Source organism: Triplophysa dalaica, chromosome 20 (genome assembly GCF_015846415.1).
Source record: "Triplophysa dalaica isolate WHDGS20190420 chromosome 20, ASM1584641v1, whole genome shotgun sequence".
Taxonomy (NCBI): Eukaryota; Metazoa; Chordata; class Actinopteri; order Cypriniformes; family Nemacheilidae; genus Triplophysa; species Triplophysa dalaica.
The window spans coordinates 10,815,827-10,832,395 of record NC_079561.1 but is presented as its reverse complement, the minus strand read 5'-3'; the positions used below and the strand labels follow the sequence as shown (position 1 = coordinate 10,832,395).

Genomic DNA, 16,569 nt, shown 5'->3' with positions numbered 1-16,569 from the left:
CACTGGTGGTGGCTGCTGGGATCGAACCAGCAACCTTTTGATTACCAGTTAAGTGGTTTAACCCACTAGACCACATCCTCTTAGTTCTGTGTCAGCCACCCCAGTGCTTCGAATGGGAGGGGTTGAATAAGTCGTTGGTTGCAAACCTCGCAACCTCAACACTAGATGGTGTTAAAATTACCTAATGGTCCTTTAATTTAAGCGAATGCTCAACCAGACCAGCCTGAAATTCCTCATGTAACCACACCACCACAAATCTACATCAGTTTGTGGTATCATTTGACTAAGACCACCCAAATGTATATGCATGTAGGATGGGCGTACCTGTCAGTACAATTGCTTTAGAACCTGATGTTCCAAATATGGTAAGAGGTGCTACATTTCCGTCACACGCTTTCAGTATTCGACTTATCACTACACACTGGTTGACTGACCAATCATAGCACACCTCGCTTTTCAGAGCGATGAGCTTTGTAAAAATCTGCGCATTTCAGAGAGGCGGGGCAAAGAGGAGATAGAAACATGCACGGTATGTAAATCGTGTATAAACATTCCATTACATCTAAAATAAACAATAATATCTTTATACCTTTAAAAGCACTGTTTATTTTATGTTTATCTTTGCTCTTTTGTTTTATTGGTTCTGTTATTTGTATCTTTATTTTTTGTTCTTATTTTTTTGTCAGTTGTCCTTATTTCCCTGAATGTAGCACATACCCACTAGTACCGAAACTGTGCCCTGTTACACCCCTATTCGTAATGTACTAGGAGAGACTTTGAATTATGAATGTAAAAGTATGGCTGACGTAAGGCAATATGTAAGAATTTGTCATCTAGTTTGCACTTTTTTTGTAAATGTGTAAACAGCTTGCCATGAAACTTAAAAAACTAGGCCCTTCTTGACTCTCTGGCATGTCTATAAAAGCTTGCAGTTTTATGTGAAAGACATGTTTAAAGGATGCAATGTTCATTAGTTCATCTGTCGACATGATCACATTCCATCACATTCAGTCACTATGGGCAAGTGTGCACAGAAGCTTGTGAGTTGGTGTGAGTTTGTGGCTGCATTTCACTTAACGGCCACCAGAGTCGCTATTAACAAGAGTTTCTGAGTATAACCTGCATATAAGAGTATATAAAAGTATTCTGAATTGAATCCCTTTAAAAGTAATGTTTCCCTAATGTCTATTTTAAATACATGGAAATCTATCACACTGTGAATACATAAATGAATAAATACCATCTAAGCTGTCTTGGTGTCTCTGGTTAAAGTTCTCATACGAGTCCCAGCGCACCACAGGGTCATTTGTGTTGTAGTCCACACTCACAGATGGATCATTCCTCTGAGTCGCTTTACCTGAATCACAAAGTACAATGACAATCCAATATATGTGAATAACACAACTAAACCCCATATAAAATCAAAATGAGACTTGAGGCTGTTGAGTACTTCCAAAAAGATAATGTCATGTTTAAGAATATATATAGAGCTGCAATCTTTAACACCTCTATATCTTCATCTCTGTAGATATAAAATTGCAGGTTACTTTACATACTTATCTTAAAGTATAACTTAAACTGGTATTTACTCTGAAACTGTACCCCACAGCTCAAGCTATGAATCATTATCATAAGCTTACCGATATGAAAATAAAAATACAGTTTTCAACACTGACGGTTTAGGCACAACTGTTTCTTGTTCATTTTTTATAAAAAAATACCCATATCATTTTTAAAGAGTCAAAATGGTCAAAAATGCGAAGAATTAATGATATTACACGCGATATCTTGTGTATGCTATTGGAAATAAGTCAACAATAAAGAAAATTGTGTTTGTCTAACAAAGTGGAATGTTAAAGGGACACTTCACCCAAAAACTCGACGGTGAGTAAATGATGACAGATTTTTCATTTTTTGGTGAAGTATCCCTTTAACCTGTTGTTTGATAAAGAGAGAAGATGGTTTACCTTACCTTTAATTTTCTCTGGACCAGAAGAAAACACAAACTCCACTGTGGCATCAGAGGGAAATCTATCATCTGTGATGAAAATTCTGAACATGAGTCATTGGAAAGACAGACAACCACTTCCAACAGCTTATATGTGCCAACAATGGTCCACTGGGTCCTGTTTAATATTTTATCCATCACACAGCAAGCACCGTGGTACACACTTCACAGTATACATCTCATTAGAACAATGATTTACGTTCAGGAATTTTCACAGACGTTTACAAGCAACTACATCGGCCTCCCATGCATCTGCGCTTAACCCATAGAGAATCTATTGTCACGTATCTCATCTCAATTTCACAGCTGTGGTAAGCAGGTGTTGCCCAGTGGGAACAAAGGCGATAATTTACAGCACAGCTGAAAGGTTACAGAGCAAGCAAAAAAAAACGCATCATAAAATCGCTCCGCTGACATCCCAAGAGGATTTGGGCTTGATGCGGTCAGAATCACTTCCACCGACGGACAGCTCTGTTTTGATTGCGGGTGTGGAGAAGTTTGGCTTGTGTACCTGAACAGGCTTCGTCCAGCTCGCTTTTGCCAAACCACAGCTGAGCTCCATGTATCGTGCATGTGTGGAACTGAAGTCGAAACACGGTGTCCCTCTCTGCATCCTGAACGCGCCTGTGATAACATTTGACCTACATGAGAGAGACAGACACCATAAAAGGGATTGAGGAGGTGATTTAAATCAAGGGAAAGGTCTATAGTTTTGACAGTTGTAATATATCAGGGTTAGATAAAAACAGGCCCACATACCATAATGTCTCCTTTTAACAATAGTGCCGGCTCGATAGTAACAACCAGCTTTCTGCTTCCAGAGCCCTGCAGATCACTACAAAACACACACAGAGATGGAGAGAAACATTCTCAAGGAAATACCAGCGCTGATAAGATATCCAGAGAATGGTGTTCTCATAGACACCATCACAGAAATTCATTAAAACCTTTACAAAATTCCTTTGTGTTCGATCTACACTCACTATATGCCAGAAGTGTAGACGAGTTGCATCGACTGATAGATCTTCAGGAAAGGGAAAAATCCTTCAAAGACAAAAGTATAAGATAGATGAGTACGAGAGTTCTGCGGTTCTGTGTTTGTGAAAGAGATTTCAAAACAAATAAAAGCCAGGTTGATGATGTCTAGCCATTCACTCACCTCCATCTTCCTGAAAGTTGGGGATGGTGGGAATGAGGACCTGATGGAGGAAGAGAGGACTGCTGTTCATTTTGATGGCCCCCGAGAGAAGCCCTCCGAAGTAGTAGATATACCTGGAGAGAGACATATGAGTCAAAGAATGTGAACAATGTGAAGAAAGTATGCGAGGAGCACAAAGGTTAACGAAAAACAAATGGGTCAAATATCTGAAGAGACGTCGTACCTGTTCTGAGAGGGTTGGAGAGAAGACGACACTTTATCTTCACAAAACTTCCTCATGGCCAGCGTGCTGAGAGCCTGATCCGCACTGTGTGGATAAATCCAGCGGAAGATCATTCATTTACAGTTTTAATTCACAACCTTAACAATATTAAAGGAAAAAACTCACAATCACATCACAATGTGCTGTATAAACAAAATGACTTTTGAGTTCTGATGACATAACCAACGTGGTGTAGGCAGGGCAAATAGCAGTAACCCCTCTCTTGTTGATTCGGATTGGTTAAACAAATATTTTACATATAAACTGTTGTTTCAGGCAAGCAAATAGCAACACAGTTGTGCTGGATTCATGTCCTGCATCACTTTGTTGCTGCTTTTTTCTCACAAGATGTGAACATGTCCATTATCCCTTACAATGTTTGCTAACTTTTTTTGCAGACCCAAATCCCAAAGAATAAAATCAAGTCCCACCCTACATTGTTTCCCACTAAATGTACATAAGTGCCACAAATGGACTTACCCTGCTGATATCTTGCTGTAATGCATGTAGGCAGCGATAATAACTCCCGTTTTTCCTTTGTTGCCCTAAAAAACAATCAATACAAATGAATAACAAAACTAAATCAAAATTCATAAAACTGCAATAGGTTTGATGCATAAACAAACGTAAAGTGGCCCAAACTTAATTTCCGATAGACTTTCACAAAGAAACAGTAATAAAAAAAAAATGATATACAGTAAAACATGAATTAAAATGAATATTTAAGTAAAATATATCTAAAATAAATAGTTGTAACCAAACATAGACCGGAAATTAACTTCAGGCTAGGCACGTGCGTCCAATGAGACCGTCTATAGTACATAAAAAAAAATAAGGGTCTGATCTTTAGAATCGTATTTGACATATTGTGCGCACATATATATTTTCAAAAAAGAAAATAAGGAAATATATTTTACTATATATTAGCTGTCAATATATTAAATTCTAATATATATAAATATATATATATGTGATAATACATTTATCATTATAATATTGCAATATGTTGAACGAATAATTTTTTGGACAAAAATAAGCTTTTATGTTTCCAATATATTAACATACATCATTTATTTCGTGAGGGATGTGTCTTTACTAAATGATATCTTAAGATCTTTTGTTTTATGACTCAGCCGGGTGGTCTTTAGGGTCATTTAGGGCACCTTTTAGTACTCTGTCAGTGTCTGTGACCCTGACGTGAACTGTCCAAAGAAAGCTTTGACCTCTGACCTTGCAGTGCAGAACGACCACATGCTGGGGGTCCGAGTTCAGCCAGGTCTCCATGGCTTTGCACATGGAACAGATCTTATCGAGCGGAGGAGCGTGCATGTCTGGCCAACCGAAGTCATGAACCTGAGAAAGAAGAAAATTTCAATTAGGGCTGCTGCGCGACATTAGCATTTCAGCACCAAAAAAATGTATTATAGTTATACCTTTGGGTTTAAATGGGTGATGTCATGTCTTCTCTCGGACAGATTGAATAACTGTGGATAAGAATGGACCGTAACGATGTAAATGTCATTAACATGAGCAAATAGGATTCTTGATGACAAACTTATTACAATTAATTATTACCAGAAACTTGTCATGGTGTTTGGACTTGAGCATGGCTGCCACCTCTCTGAGATTGAGACGGTACCTCTGCTCTTCCAGCAGAGGGGGGAAAAACACAGAGATGATCCGCTCTGTGATGTAAGTGAGGTCAAAATCATAATGTCTCTCCATCACTCTGTCCATCACCCGGTCCACACTGAAACTCCTGAAAGAGAGAGAGAGAGACTTGACAAATTGGTCATGCAAACTTCAAAACCCAATTTAATCCTATTATGAATCCACTTTTCCTTCTAGCGTTGATACATTTTATTTTAAAAAAGGGAGTTAGAGGAATATCGAAGGGCTTGTGATTATTTAAAATAATCAGTATCTACATGATGAGACTTGGCTAAGATACAGACTAACACTAACATTTTTATTTCACATGGACTTAATGAAGTTCTTGGTCACTGTTGCTTGGCCAAGATAATCTAACCAGACTCATCTAGATGGTCTATAATGTTAAAATCAGGTTCACACGGTGATGGCTAAGTGAACTATTTATGAAGACCAGCTAGAACTAAAAACCATGTAAATCCTGCTTTCGCCAGAGGCTGATTTCAAATTGACGTGTGACCAGACAAGACTGGAAAATCTGCTCCAAGGCAAAAGTTCTCCAAAACAAAACCTCAAAAATTATTCATCTCCATTTTATATTCCTTCAAATATGATGAAATTCATTCCAGTGAATAATTGAAGTGGCGTTTGTCCTAAAAGTCTTCTTTGATTGGGTGCAGATGATCTGATCGCGCTCCCTTACGCACATATGAGTTATGGACGAGCCCTGCACTCCTCACCACACTGCAGCCAAAGTGGATTTTTGACTTTTCACATCAAATCCCAAGGGAATAAAACCCTGCTGAGATGTGGAAATTCATCTTAGATAAATAGAGAATAGGAGAGGAAATAACGTCTCAAAACTCTTTGACGCTTAGCCACTCCTGCGTTGTTCAGTGAACTTCATGCTTTGAGATTTGAAGCTTTATAGAAGAGCTGATTCTTTTCAGCTGGACGTACCTCGGGAGAGTGTTTCTCTGTTTGGTGTACGTCAGAGACTTGGTCGAGCCCTGGAAAGAAGACAAAATGAGATTACACCATTGTGTTTGAATACAATACACTTTTGTGGCCATGTCAACTCCCAGTCATCGAAGACCCTCTCTAATGTTTATTTAAACAATATTTTGTTATTGATTTCTCTCTCTTGGATTTAAGGAGATGCCCATGTGTAATGTTAATTGAAGAGTGCAACTTTAAAACTGAAGTTTGGTCTGAGGCCCAGCAGCAATAGAGAAATGAAATAAACAAAACCAGAAATCTGAGGATTATCTCTGTGGTAGAGCTGAAGAAAAAACGTGATTCACTACAGATAACATCATATGAATAAAATACAACAAGATAAAAGTACAAAACAGATGAAATAAAAATGTTATGGAAAAACATAAAGAAAAAAAGGTTAAACAAACATAGCATAATGTTACTTTAAAACAAAACATATCTACACAACAAAGTGCAACTACAAAACATACAGTATCTACTTAAGAAAACACACCTACAAAACAAACTATATTTACATAACAAAATGTAACTACAAAACACTAAACAAAACAAAATGTAACCACAAAACATATCTACTTAATGAAATATACCTACAAAAACAAACTATATTTAAAAAACAAAATGTAGCTACAAAACAAATCTACAAAACAAGATGAAACTACAAAACAAAATCTACAAAACAAGATGAAGCTACAAAACAAATCTACAAAACAAGATGAAAATTCAAAACAAATCTACAAAACAAGATGAAATTACAAAACAAATCTACAAAACAATATGAAGCTACAAAACAAATCTACAAAACAAGATGAAAATACAAAACAAATCTACAAAACAAGATGAAACTACTAAACAAATCTACAAAACAAGATGAAACTACAAAACAAATCTACAAAAAAAGATGAAACTACAAAACAAATCTACAAAACAAGATGAAGCTACAAAACAAATCTACAAAACAAGATGAAACTACAAAACAAATCTACAAAACAAGATGAAACTACAAAACAAATCTACAAAACAAGATGAAACTACAAAACAAATCTACAAAACAAGATGAAACTACAAAACAAATCTACAAAACAAGATGAAACTACAAAACAAATCTACAAAACAAGATGAAGCTACAAAACAAATCTACAAAACAAGATGAAACTACAAAACAAATCTACAAAACAAGATGAAACTACAAAACAAATCTACAAAACAAGATGAAACTACAAAACAAATCTACAAAACAAGATGAAACTACAAAACAAATCTACAAAACAAGATGAAGCTACAAAACAAATCTACAAAACAAGATGAAACTACAAAACAAATCTACAAAACAAGATGTAACTACAAAACAAATCAATAAAACAAAACATAACTACAAAATAAAATATATTTTCAAAACAAAATGTTACTTCAAATCACATCAACAATACAAAACAAACCTGCAAAACTAAATACCTAGTACCTAAACTTAAAAAACATTTCCATGATTTCTATGACTGGGAATTCTGTAAATAGGATCTATATGAGAACCCACTTGCCTCTACGTGAGTGTTATGAATGTATATATACATGTGAGAATGTGTGAGAGAGATAATAACAGAGAAGCAAAACGTTCTTACCAGATGCTGAATGTGTCTAGAGGAGGACGCTCCCCTCCGCTGTATCAGACGAGGAAACACATCAGAAATGACATCAGAAACACAAGAATGTGCCTGTTTCATCATTAGTCTTCAGTACTTAAACATTTAAGGATATCAAACACATCATAAGTGTCAAAATACCAAATGAGCCGTTTATCTAGACCTCAGTATATATGAACTCAGAAGAGCCTTTACATGAAGATGTATAGCTAGTGTAAACACAAGGATTGCAAAAAGTACACTGTCATACTTCTTACAACTTTATTGTAAGGTGAATAAGTATCTAAACAAGTATGTTAATAAATACATGCATATGTTAGTGTAGTTATTTGGTAAGAATGAAAAAAAAACATGCATCATATAGAGAGAGAGAGATCGCTCACCAGTTCGGAGGACTGCGAAGGGATGCAGACTGTGTTGATCTAAATCAGAGAAAAGAAACATGACTCAAACTCCAATTCTGTATCACCACCATCCAACACACACATGATCATCTCGTCTGCCCCAACTCCAACTCTGCCTCCTCAGGACGAGGGGAAGGGAGTGGTGGCGGGATCTGCTGCAATGGGGTGAAGGAAATGCTTCCCAAAAGTAACAGATAAGAAAACTATCTGCTGATAACAACTCTTAAAGCTAGAGGGAGAGAGAGACAGATGCAGAGGATTTTGGGTAATGGGCAGTAACCACACTCATTACTGTGCACATTCCTCTCGTGTGAAAAAACAGGACACAACAATATGTACACACATCATGAACGACATCACATGTGCAGAACCAGACACGCACTGTGTTTACATGTCGATTTGTTTTGGCCAACGGGGTAAAAAGGTGGAGACTTTATTTCCCTTGTGTGCAGTGGACTTGCACAAGGCGGGAAAACGTGTGTGTGTTCACGGTCGCGCTTACGTAAGATCAAATCCTCCCACCCCCTGTACATCCGATGCCCTGTTTGTTTGGTCACAGGAAAAAGGCTGAGCAGAGAGAACTGACTCTCAACCACACAGTCATTACATTCAGCCTTGACCTGTGACTGTGTGTGTGTTTACTTGTGTTTGTGCGAGTCAAAGAGAGATAAAGAGTTATTAAAAGATGCACAGTTTTGTTTAACAGGACAATGAAGCATAACTTATGAGCCGCTGAAGGAAGAAGGGCTATTTTGTTGGTAACATATACACTCATTCGTCATTTTCTGAATGCGTGCTGAACAGTGTTAAAAACTATACGTGTAATTATGATTTATAAATTGAGCTGTGGGGTCAAAATTTGCACTGAAAGTCAGTTTGACGTCATTTTGTTTAATCTGACATAAAGATAAATCAAGTAACCTGCAATTTTAGTTTTCAAAGAAAGATGGCGATAGAGAGGCAAATAACAGCAGCTTTCGAAATCGTACAGATAGTTCAACTTATAAATCATCATTACAAGCTATTCGTTGTGAATCTGGGAAGATAAAGAGACAGTTTTGAACTGTGATTTATATTATTTTGCTCAGTAAATTATTCTGAGCCATTCAAGGGTTATGGATGTTACATTTGCAGTCATAACTTGAAATATAAATTCTCAGAGACTGTATTTATTACCAGAAAATTGAACCATGTTTTTTTTCAGACTATAAACAGACTTTTTAAATTTAGATGAGGGGAATATACAATTCACAATGGATGTGACAAAAAAGGCTGCAGGAAGGCTGTAGGAATTCTGTGAATTAAAAAACAAAAATCATAAACAACAAATGGAGAAGGAAAAGCTTTTCATGACACCAAAAATATTTTATTTTCCTTTTCTGTGCACATTTATGAATAAGAGGTGTTATGATGTCATATCTCAGTTATGGATGTGACAATTCTGAAAGCTGCACTTACTATAAATATAAAGAAAAATAACGACCTGATCTGAAATATCAGTGTGATAGAAGTTTACTAAAACTTTGTCCTTCGTGGAATTGCTCTTTTGTTCATAACTGAAATAGTTACACGTTATTTTTAATGCAATGTGCAGTAAGTATTTTGTTCACATGGCTGTTTTGTGTGTTACTAGGTGGGATCCCATTATAATATCAAGTTTCCTCTTTTCTTTCTTAAAAATGCTACTATCACATACTATCACAAATGCTACTACAGCCACTCTCTCGCCTTGCACATCTGTAACACTGTAACATAAGATAAGTATTAAATGAAACACGATGTAGATATTTCCCTCATATGTAATGTAAAAGCTATCAGCGTGTTAAACACATCAGCTGCTAATTACTGATCTGGGATCAGAATCACACTCTCTGCAGACCTGTCGCTATGAACACATGTTTCTTCCTCTCTTTCATTTTCCCTGTTAATTCCCAACTTGCCTGACTTCCTGATTAATCTATTAAACTTTTCCCGTGTTGCCATTCAGACGACACCTCCATCCGAGTGTCAGTCATGCCAGTAACATGTCTTCATCTATCACATTTGTCTTATGTGCTGGGTAACATAACCCATTCATTATTCATTATTTCTGAAAATATACCAAGTTTCTGTTTTAGTTCACACCTTTACGTGACTTTCTTCTATGTAACAAAAAAGAAGATATTTTGAGAAATGTCTCGGTGGTTTTGTATTCATACAATGGAACTCAACGTTGTTTGGTTATGAACATTTTTTTAAATATCTACTTTTGTCATCTGGAGAAGAAAGACAATCATACAGGTTTGAAATGAAATATGGATAAGTAAATAATGACAGATTTTCATTTTTCAACCATCACACAAGGGATGACTCTTTGTTTCTTTAAATATAGAATTACATTTTGAAGTACAATTGACTTTAAAATAAATCTTAAAATGAAACTTTATTCTTTAATATTACTGTATATGAAACGAAATGTGTCCTATTAATTGTCTCAGTCACATGACCAACGTTTGCACAAAAAAGCACATAGAGTTTGTCCCTTCAGTCTTTCTGTAGTCTGCTATACATTCTATATGGTACAGTATATAAGATGACAGCAGGACGGTCACAAACAGGGTAAAGGTAACACTAACTCTTGGGGCCCAATGGGAGTCCGAAGTAACTTCTATGGGTCTCCCCTACCTCCAACAATGATTGCTTGCACACCTTCCTCATTCCAACGGAGATTGTCCACTCGAGCAGAAATCCTCCACTGTTTCGTCTTATTCTAAATACTTTTTCACTCCCTCATGTATCAACTGCCCAATTTCGCAGTTCTCCATTCCCCTTGCTGTGTGGATCTCAAGAAACCATCTTCACCCTAATTTCTCATTTTCTTTCCCAACCTCATGTCCTTAATCTCCTCCATTCATCCCTCTATGAAGTAACCCCTGTTAATGCCCTGTTTTCTACAGTGAGCACAGAGGAACAAGTTCCCACGTGTAACAGGACTTTAAGGGTGAGCTGAGGTCCATACGCAACTCCATGTGCCAAGTGTAATACCACAGAAGTAGTAAGGAGGGTTATTTACATGACAGAGAAGTGTTTTGACTCCAGAGCGTCTCTGCTGAATCAAAGATCCAACCGAAACATGGTCGAGCTCATAATCGTCGTCACGCTCAGACTAACATACAGTATTTACAGTCAGACAGCAGTCTTGCCCATCCATCGGCATGTTCAAAGTCAACAGACGCTATTCACAAACCATTTAACTTTCATGATGTGGCATATTTCTGACTGAAAGGGAAATAAATTGTGATAAATTGCTGATGATTCAGAACATCTAGTTAAGTTCCTGACAGAATTGTATTAACATCGAGTAGTAGCTGTTCTATCCGGTTCTATTGGGTTCAAGGCTTTTTTAAGCATTCTTCCGAAAGGTAATGTTACCTTTGTGCGTGTTTGTCGGATGCGGAAGATGATAGAGATGGATATACAGGCGCATTTAGGACAAAAGGTGCATACGTATCGAGGAATGATAATGTAAGCGGCAGAGGTGCAGAAGAAGGGTGAGAACGTGAGAGGAAGCAGAAGAAGGGCAGGCAGAGATGGAAGGATGTCGGAGCGATGATGGAAGCGTGGGAGGAGAGCGAGGGTGGCCGGGGGGGTGGGGGGGCTCGGGTGTAAACAGTGTAATTACTGCGATTAATCTGAGCAGAATGCAAGGCCCTGAGGAGGGGCACATACCGACTTTCCACACTTTTTTAAACACTCACTGACAGAAAACAGCCTTTAATCAAGACTTTGATTCGTGTTCAGAACACATCATTACTTATAAAACTGACTCAAGAGCTTTTTTAGATTTTTTCTATATACTGGACATATCACCACAATTACGACGGCGTTTTAGTGCCACGTTTAAAATAAAATAAAAAACAAGATTTCAAGAATAAAGTTGAAATGTTACAAGTATAAAGTCGAAATGATACGGGAATAAAGTCGAAATGTTATGAGAATAAACTCGTCGTAATACGTATTTTGTTTACGCGAAAGTTGTAGTTTAAGAGTTTAAGTTATGTTTAAACACGTCATCTGAACCAGTGAGTTAGTTCTTAGTTCATGTCTGATTTTTTCTTCTGAATAAATTCAGTTTCCTACATAACCGCTGCAGTGTCCTTTTACTAATTATAACTCCGTGATGATGCGCCAAAAGACAAAGAATTTCCTTATTGCTAAATCCTAATCTAAAGTAGGATTTAACCAAATCCTCCACAGCCTTTGTTTCTAGCAATTCTGTGATTTTTCTCAAAATATTACTACCAGTTTGTTCTCGTAACATTTCGACTTTATTCTCGACACATTCCGAATTTATTCTCGTAAAATTTCAACTTTATTCTCGTAACATTTCGACTTTATTCTCGTAACATTTCGACTTTATTCTCGTAACATTTCGACTTTATTCTCGTAACATTTCAACTTTAGACTCGAAATCTTGGATTTTTTTATTTTTAACGTGGCCCTAAAACGCCCTCGTACCACAATACTATATGATATCGATTCTTTCAGCAATACAACATTTATCGATACCTAAAAAATAGATTTTTACTTGGTTTTTGGTCTTGTTTTCCAGTAAATAGATACAAAAAATGTCATCTGGTGCGACAGTGATTTATTTTAAAATAATAATGTGATTGACTCGGAAAAATAGGAAAAATTACTTTCTATTTTTTTGTTCTGTTGAACACAGAAGAAGACATTACAAGAATTTAGGACAGCAAATAGTTCTGGGGCACTTTTTGATTAACGTTGTATTTATTCCTACTTTGGTAGTCAATGGGGGGAAAAATGTGTCTGGTTACAAGCATTCTTCCAAATATCTTTCTCTTTGTTCATCAGAACAAAGAAATTTATGCAGATTTGTGATTAAATTAGGACAGAATTTTCATGTTTGGGTGAAGTATCCCTTCAAGTGACATTTTTTAAGGCTATGGCCAACTCATAGACGAAAACCCTAAAAACACTTAATTTAACATTTTAATCTGCCTTTATGTGTATATTACATCCTTAATGTTTGAGGAATTGCAATATAAATTATTATTTATTTGTATTTTAAAATTTGCATGTTGACCCACTTAAGTAAAACATATTAATGTTTGACAGATGCATGATGAAACCAAACCAAACAATGATCACATTCTCAAAAGAATAGCAGCATCATGTGAAGCAAGCACTGACGTCTGTGTGTTCTCTAACAGCCTCACTGAGTGTTCAACTCAATCTGGAGCAGCTGGAGGACTGTTAACACACACTCAACTTCGAGCAGATCCCGTGAGAGATGCTGAGAATACAGAGAGGTCTGCTTTCACATACTGACCCATTACATCTTTGTTTTGGATCCGTTCCCTACATGGAGATCAATAACTGTGACAGTTTTCGAACTCCAGCAGACAAGATGTATACAGAACAATCTTTGCTGTAATCGTCCTCTCTCTCCCTTTCTATTAAAAACTGTTGTATTGTCTTATTGCCCAACTAAACAGAAATCACAAATCTTAAGAGTACAGCAGCCACTCAAAGAGACACACACAGATAAGAAACAGGAATATTCCAACTAAACCAAACAAGAGAAGCTTGATCAGATATCAGCGGCTGATATAATAGGCTTCTATATTTGGGGAGAATGTTGGTTTCAATGTGCTGTGTTTAATTAGTCATTTATTGCTGCTTCACATGAAGCACATGAAGACCATCTTACATCATAAAAACTGATGTGTAAAGCAGTGGTTCTCAAACTTTTTCATTGTAAGACCCTCTTTTGTGTAGGATGCGTCGGTTTGAAAATGTATTTAATTCAACTTAAAATGTAAATTTTTTACAATGCTGGAACGTCAAATCTTTGTTTAGCTTATTACATGGCTACCTGCCACATGAGCAGGTTAATAGACATGAAATATTAATTTCTTATAATTTATTATCTCATATGTGACCCTGGATCACAAAACCAGTCTTAATAGCACGGGAACATTTTTAGTAAAAGCCAAAAATCATTGTATGGCTCAAAATTATAGATTTTTCTTTTATGCCAAAAATCATTAGGATATTAAGTAAAGATCATGATCCATAAAGATATTTTGTAAATTTCCCACCGTAAATATATAAAAACTTTATTTTTGCGAGTGGATGACCAGTAACAGGACCAGTTATTACCGACTTCAAAGGCAATTTTCTCTATATTTTGATTCCTTTGCAGCCTCAGATTCCAGAGATTTAAACAGTTATATGTCCGCCAGATATTATCATATCCTAATAACCAATACAGCAATAGAAAGCTTATTTATTCAGCTTTCAAATTAAGACTGGGTTTTTTTGTCCAGGGACACATATGTACAAATTTAAACATGACAAGAGAAAAGACATGTGATACACTCAGATACAGTACATGGGTTTTGCAAATATCACTAAAAGGTTTAAAGGGATAGTTCACCTAAAAAAAGGAAAATTCTGTAATCGTTTCCAAACTTTCAAGTTGTTTCAAATCTGTATAGATTTCTTTATTCTGTTGGAAAAAAATGAAGGACTGTTTGATTACAAACATTCTTCCAAATGTCTTCTTTTGTGTTCAACGGAACAAATAAATGTATACAGGCTCGAAACAACTTGAGGGTTAGTAAATAATGACATCATTTTTGGGTGAACTATCCCTTTAAAAAGCTTGTCAACTTTGACAACACAGTAATGAATAAAGTCCAGTGTATTTTACATTTCTTAAGAAACAGCGAGGTTTCGGAAGGACGACTCTATGGCACCAACTATACTCAAAATTGATGCCAATTGGTTTTATTTAACAGGAAGCATTTTATTAAAACAGGAAAAAAGGCTCCTTAGTTTGCCAAAGGGGTGATGTTTTAATTCTTAAGAGACAAAAATGTACTTTACAGACACTGAAATATGTTTGAAATATATCTGAAATATTCACAATTGACTTGAAATACACAGTATCACCGATTTAATAGGTGTAATAATGGTTTATTACTGTTTTGAAAACAAATTTTTCTGGCCTATTTCTCCTTGTTACACAACTTTAGGATTCGGATGTAATCCAGACCTCACTAAATGAACAGCTACTAAATGACGCAAAACGAAACTTAAGCACATACTAGTACGAAGCAAAGAGACTTCAATTAGAGAAGCCATTCAAAGTGTATACACACACAGGCGTGTGGGAAACACATGCTACTGATCAGTTAAAAAAGATGGGTGATGAAGTGAAAGATTTACTGGAAGAGCCCACCCAGCTGACATCAGCTCATATCCTACTTTTGCTACCAGGAAGCGGGATCTCTTTTTTACCGAAAAGTGGCGGAAATGACCCTTCCTCCATCTGACGGGTTCTACCATCCATTCCCCTTTTCATCAACCCTTTCTGGCCCCCTCGCTCTTTTTTCCCTCTTATCCGTGTCTTTTCCTACATGGACTGAACTTTCCGTTCTGGCACGTAGATAATTCCCTTCCTTTTACAGGATGCACGGAAAACACAAAAATACGAGCGAGTTTTAGTTTTGTTGCCTGTGGCAAAAGATGAATTCTGTATCTAAGAGACGAGACGTTGGCTTGTCAGGGGTCTGGAGGTTCTCTCCTGTGGTGTAAGGTTGTAGACGAGGATGCATCATACTGTTCTCCAGACAAACACCAAAAATATGGTGATGACAATTCTTCCCTTTCATCTCTGTTTTCAGGAAACTGCGTTTTGTGAATGGAAGAGTCAGGGGCTTTCCATTTAAGTGGGTAAAAGAAAAACATTTTCTACAGACTACTGAGGTTTTGAGTTTTTTGGTCATCATTGCTGTAGGCTGTACAGACGCTTATTGGTTACAGACGTACAGTCAACTCATCTCTACTGTAAGATTTAAGGGAATATTTCATCCAAACAATGACCGATATAAATAGTCAATCTTAACTCGAAGGAGTCTGATAAACACCAGCTGCTGCCAGCTGCTGTCTTTGGGAAGGGCTGTGATATTTAGATGTGATAGACTTAACTGGATTAGAGGAACAGTAATCTGATCTTGGATCTAAAATTGTTTTGAGGATTTCAAACAATGGTGCACTTTCAATATTTAACTTAAAACAAGAGTGTTTATATGATGCAATCTGAAATAAAAGAAAAATGTTTCCTGAATTGGCTGAAGGCTATTGGCTTATCAAGAGGTCTACTAACTGTATATACACAAAAATTTACTACATGCTGTCCACATTTAACTTCCTGTCAAGTAAAGAAAAAATATTTAAAAAAAAATATTTAAAAAATAGCCTTAGATAATGTAATATTTTACCAGCAATAAAGCTATTTTTATTGACTGAATTTATTTTCAATATTATTATAATACATTTTATAAAAGATGTATTTTTTCCATGACAATATGTAATGCGTCATATAAAATTCTGGGGGAAATTTGACTAACTTGTGACGTGTCACCACATATTTC

At 36.4% G+C, this 16,569-nt stretch overlaps 1 protein-coding gene across 4 annotated transcripts in view; it reads right to left on the bottom strand.

The window, feature by feature from the left end:
• tns2a (tensin 2a) overlaps window positions 1-16,569 on the bottom strand; it is a 50,819-nt gene that overhangs the window by 13,436 nt on the left and 20,814 nt on the right. For all 4 annotated transcript variants that reach the window (XM_056733525.1, XM_056733526.1, XM_056733527.1 and 1 more), the window contains exons 4-17: window positions 8,102-8,140; window positions 7,698-7,736; window positions 6,040-6,089; window positions 5,005-5,188; window positions 4,863-4,913; window positions 4,660-4,782; window positions 3,910-3,974; window positions 3,391-3,474; window positions 3,168-3,280; window positions 2,992-3,052; window positions 2,768-2,843; window positions 2,520-2,649; window positions 1,973-2,038; window positions 1,241-1,357 (exon numbers count right to left, since the gene is read on the bottom strand). In XM_056733525.1, coding sequence (XP_056589503.1) covers window positions 1,241-1,357; window positions 1,973-2,038; window positions 2,520-2,649; window positions 2,768-2,843; window positions 2,992-3,052; window positions 3,168-3,280; window positions 3,391-3,474; window positions 3,910-3,974; window positions 4,660-4,782; window positions 4,863-4,913; window positions 5,005-5,188; window positions 6,040-6,089; window positions 7,698-7,736; window positions 8,102-8,140 — 1,198 coding nt within the window. The remainder of the gene's footprint in view (window positions 1-1,240; window positions 1,358-1,972; window positions 2,039-2,519; window positions 2,650-2,767; window positions 2,844-2,991; window positions 3,053-3,167; window positions 3,281-3,390; window positions 3,475-3,909; window positions 3,975-4,659; window positions 4,783-4,862; window positions 4,914-5,004; window positions 5,189-6,039; window positions 6,090-7,697; window positions 7,737-8,101; window positions 8,141-16,569) is intronic.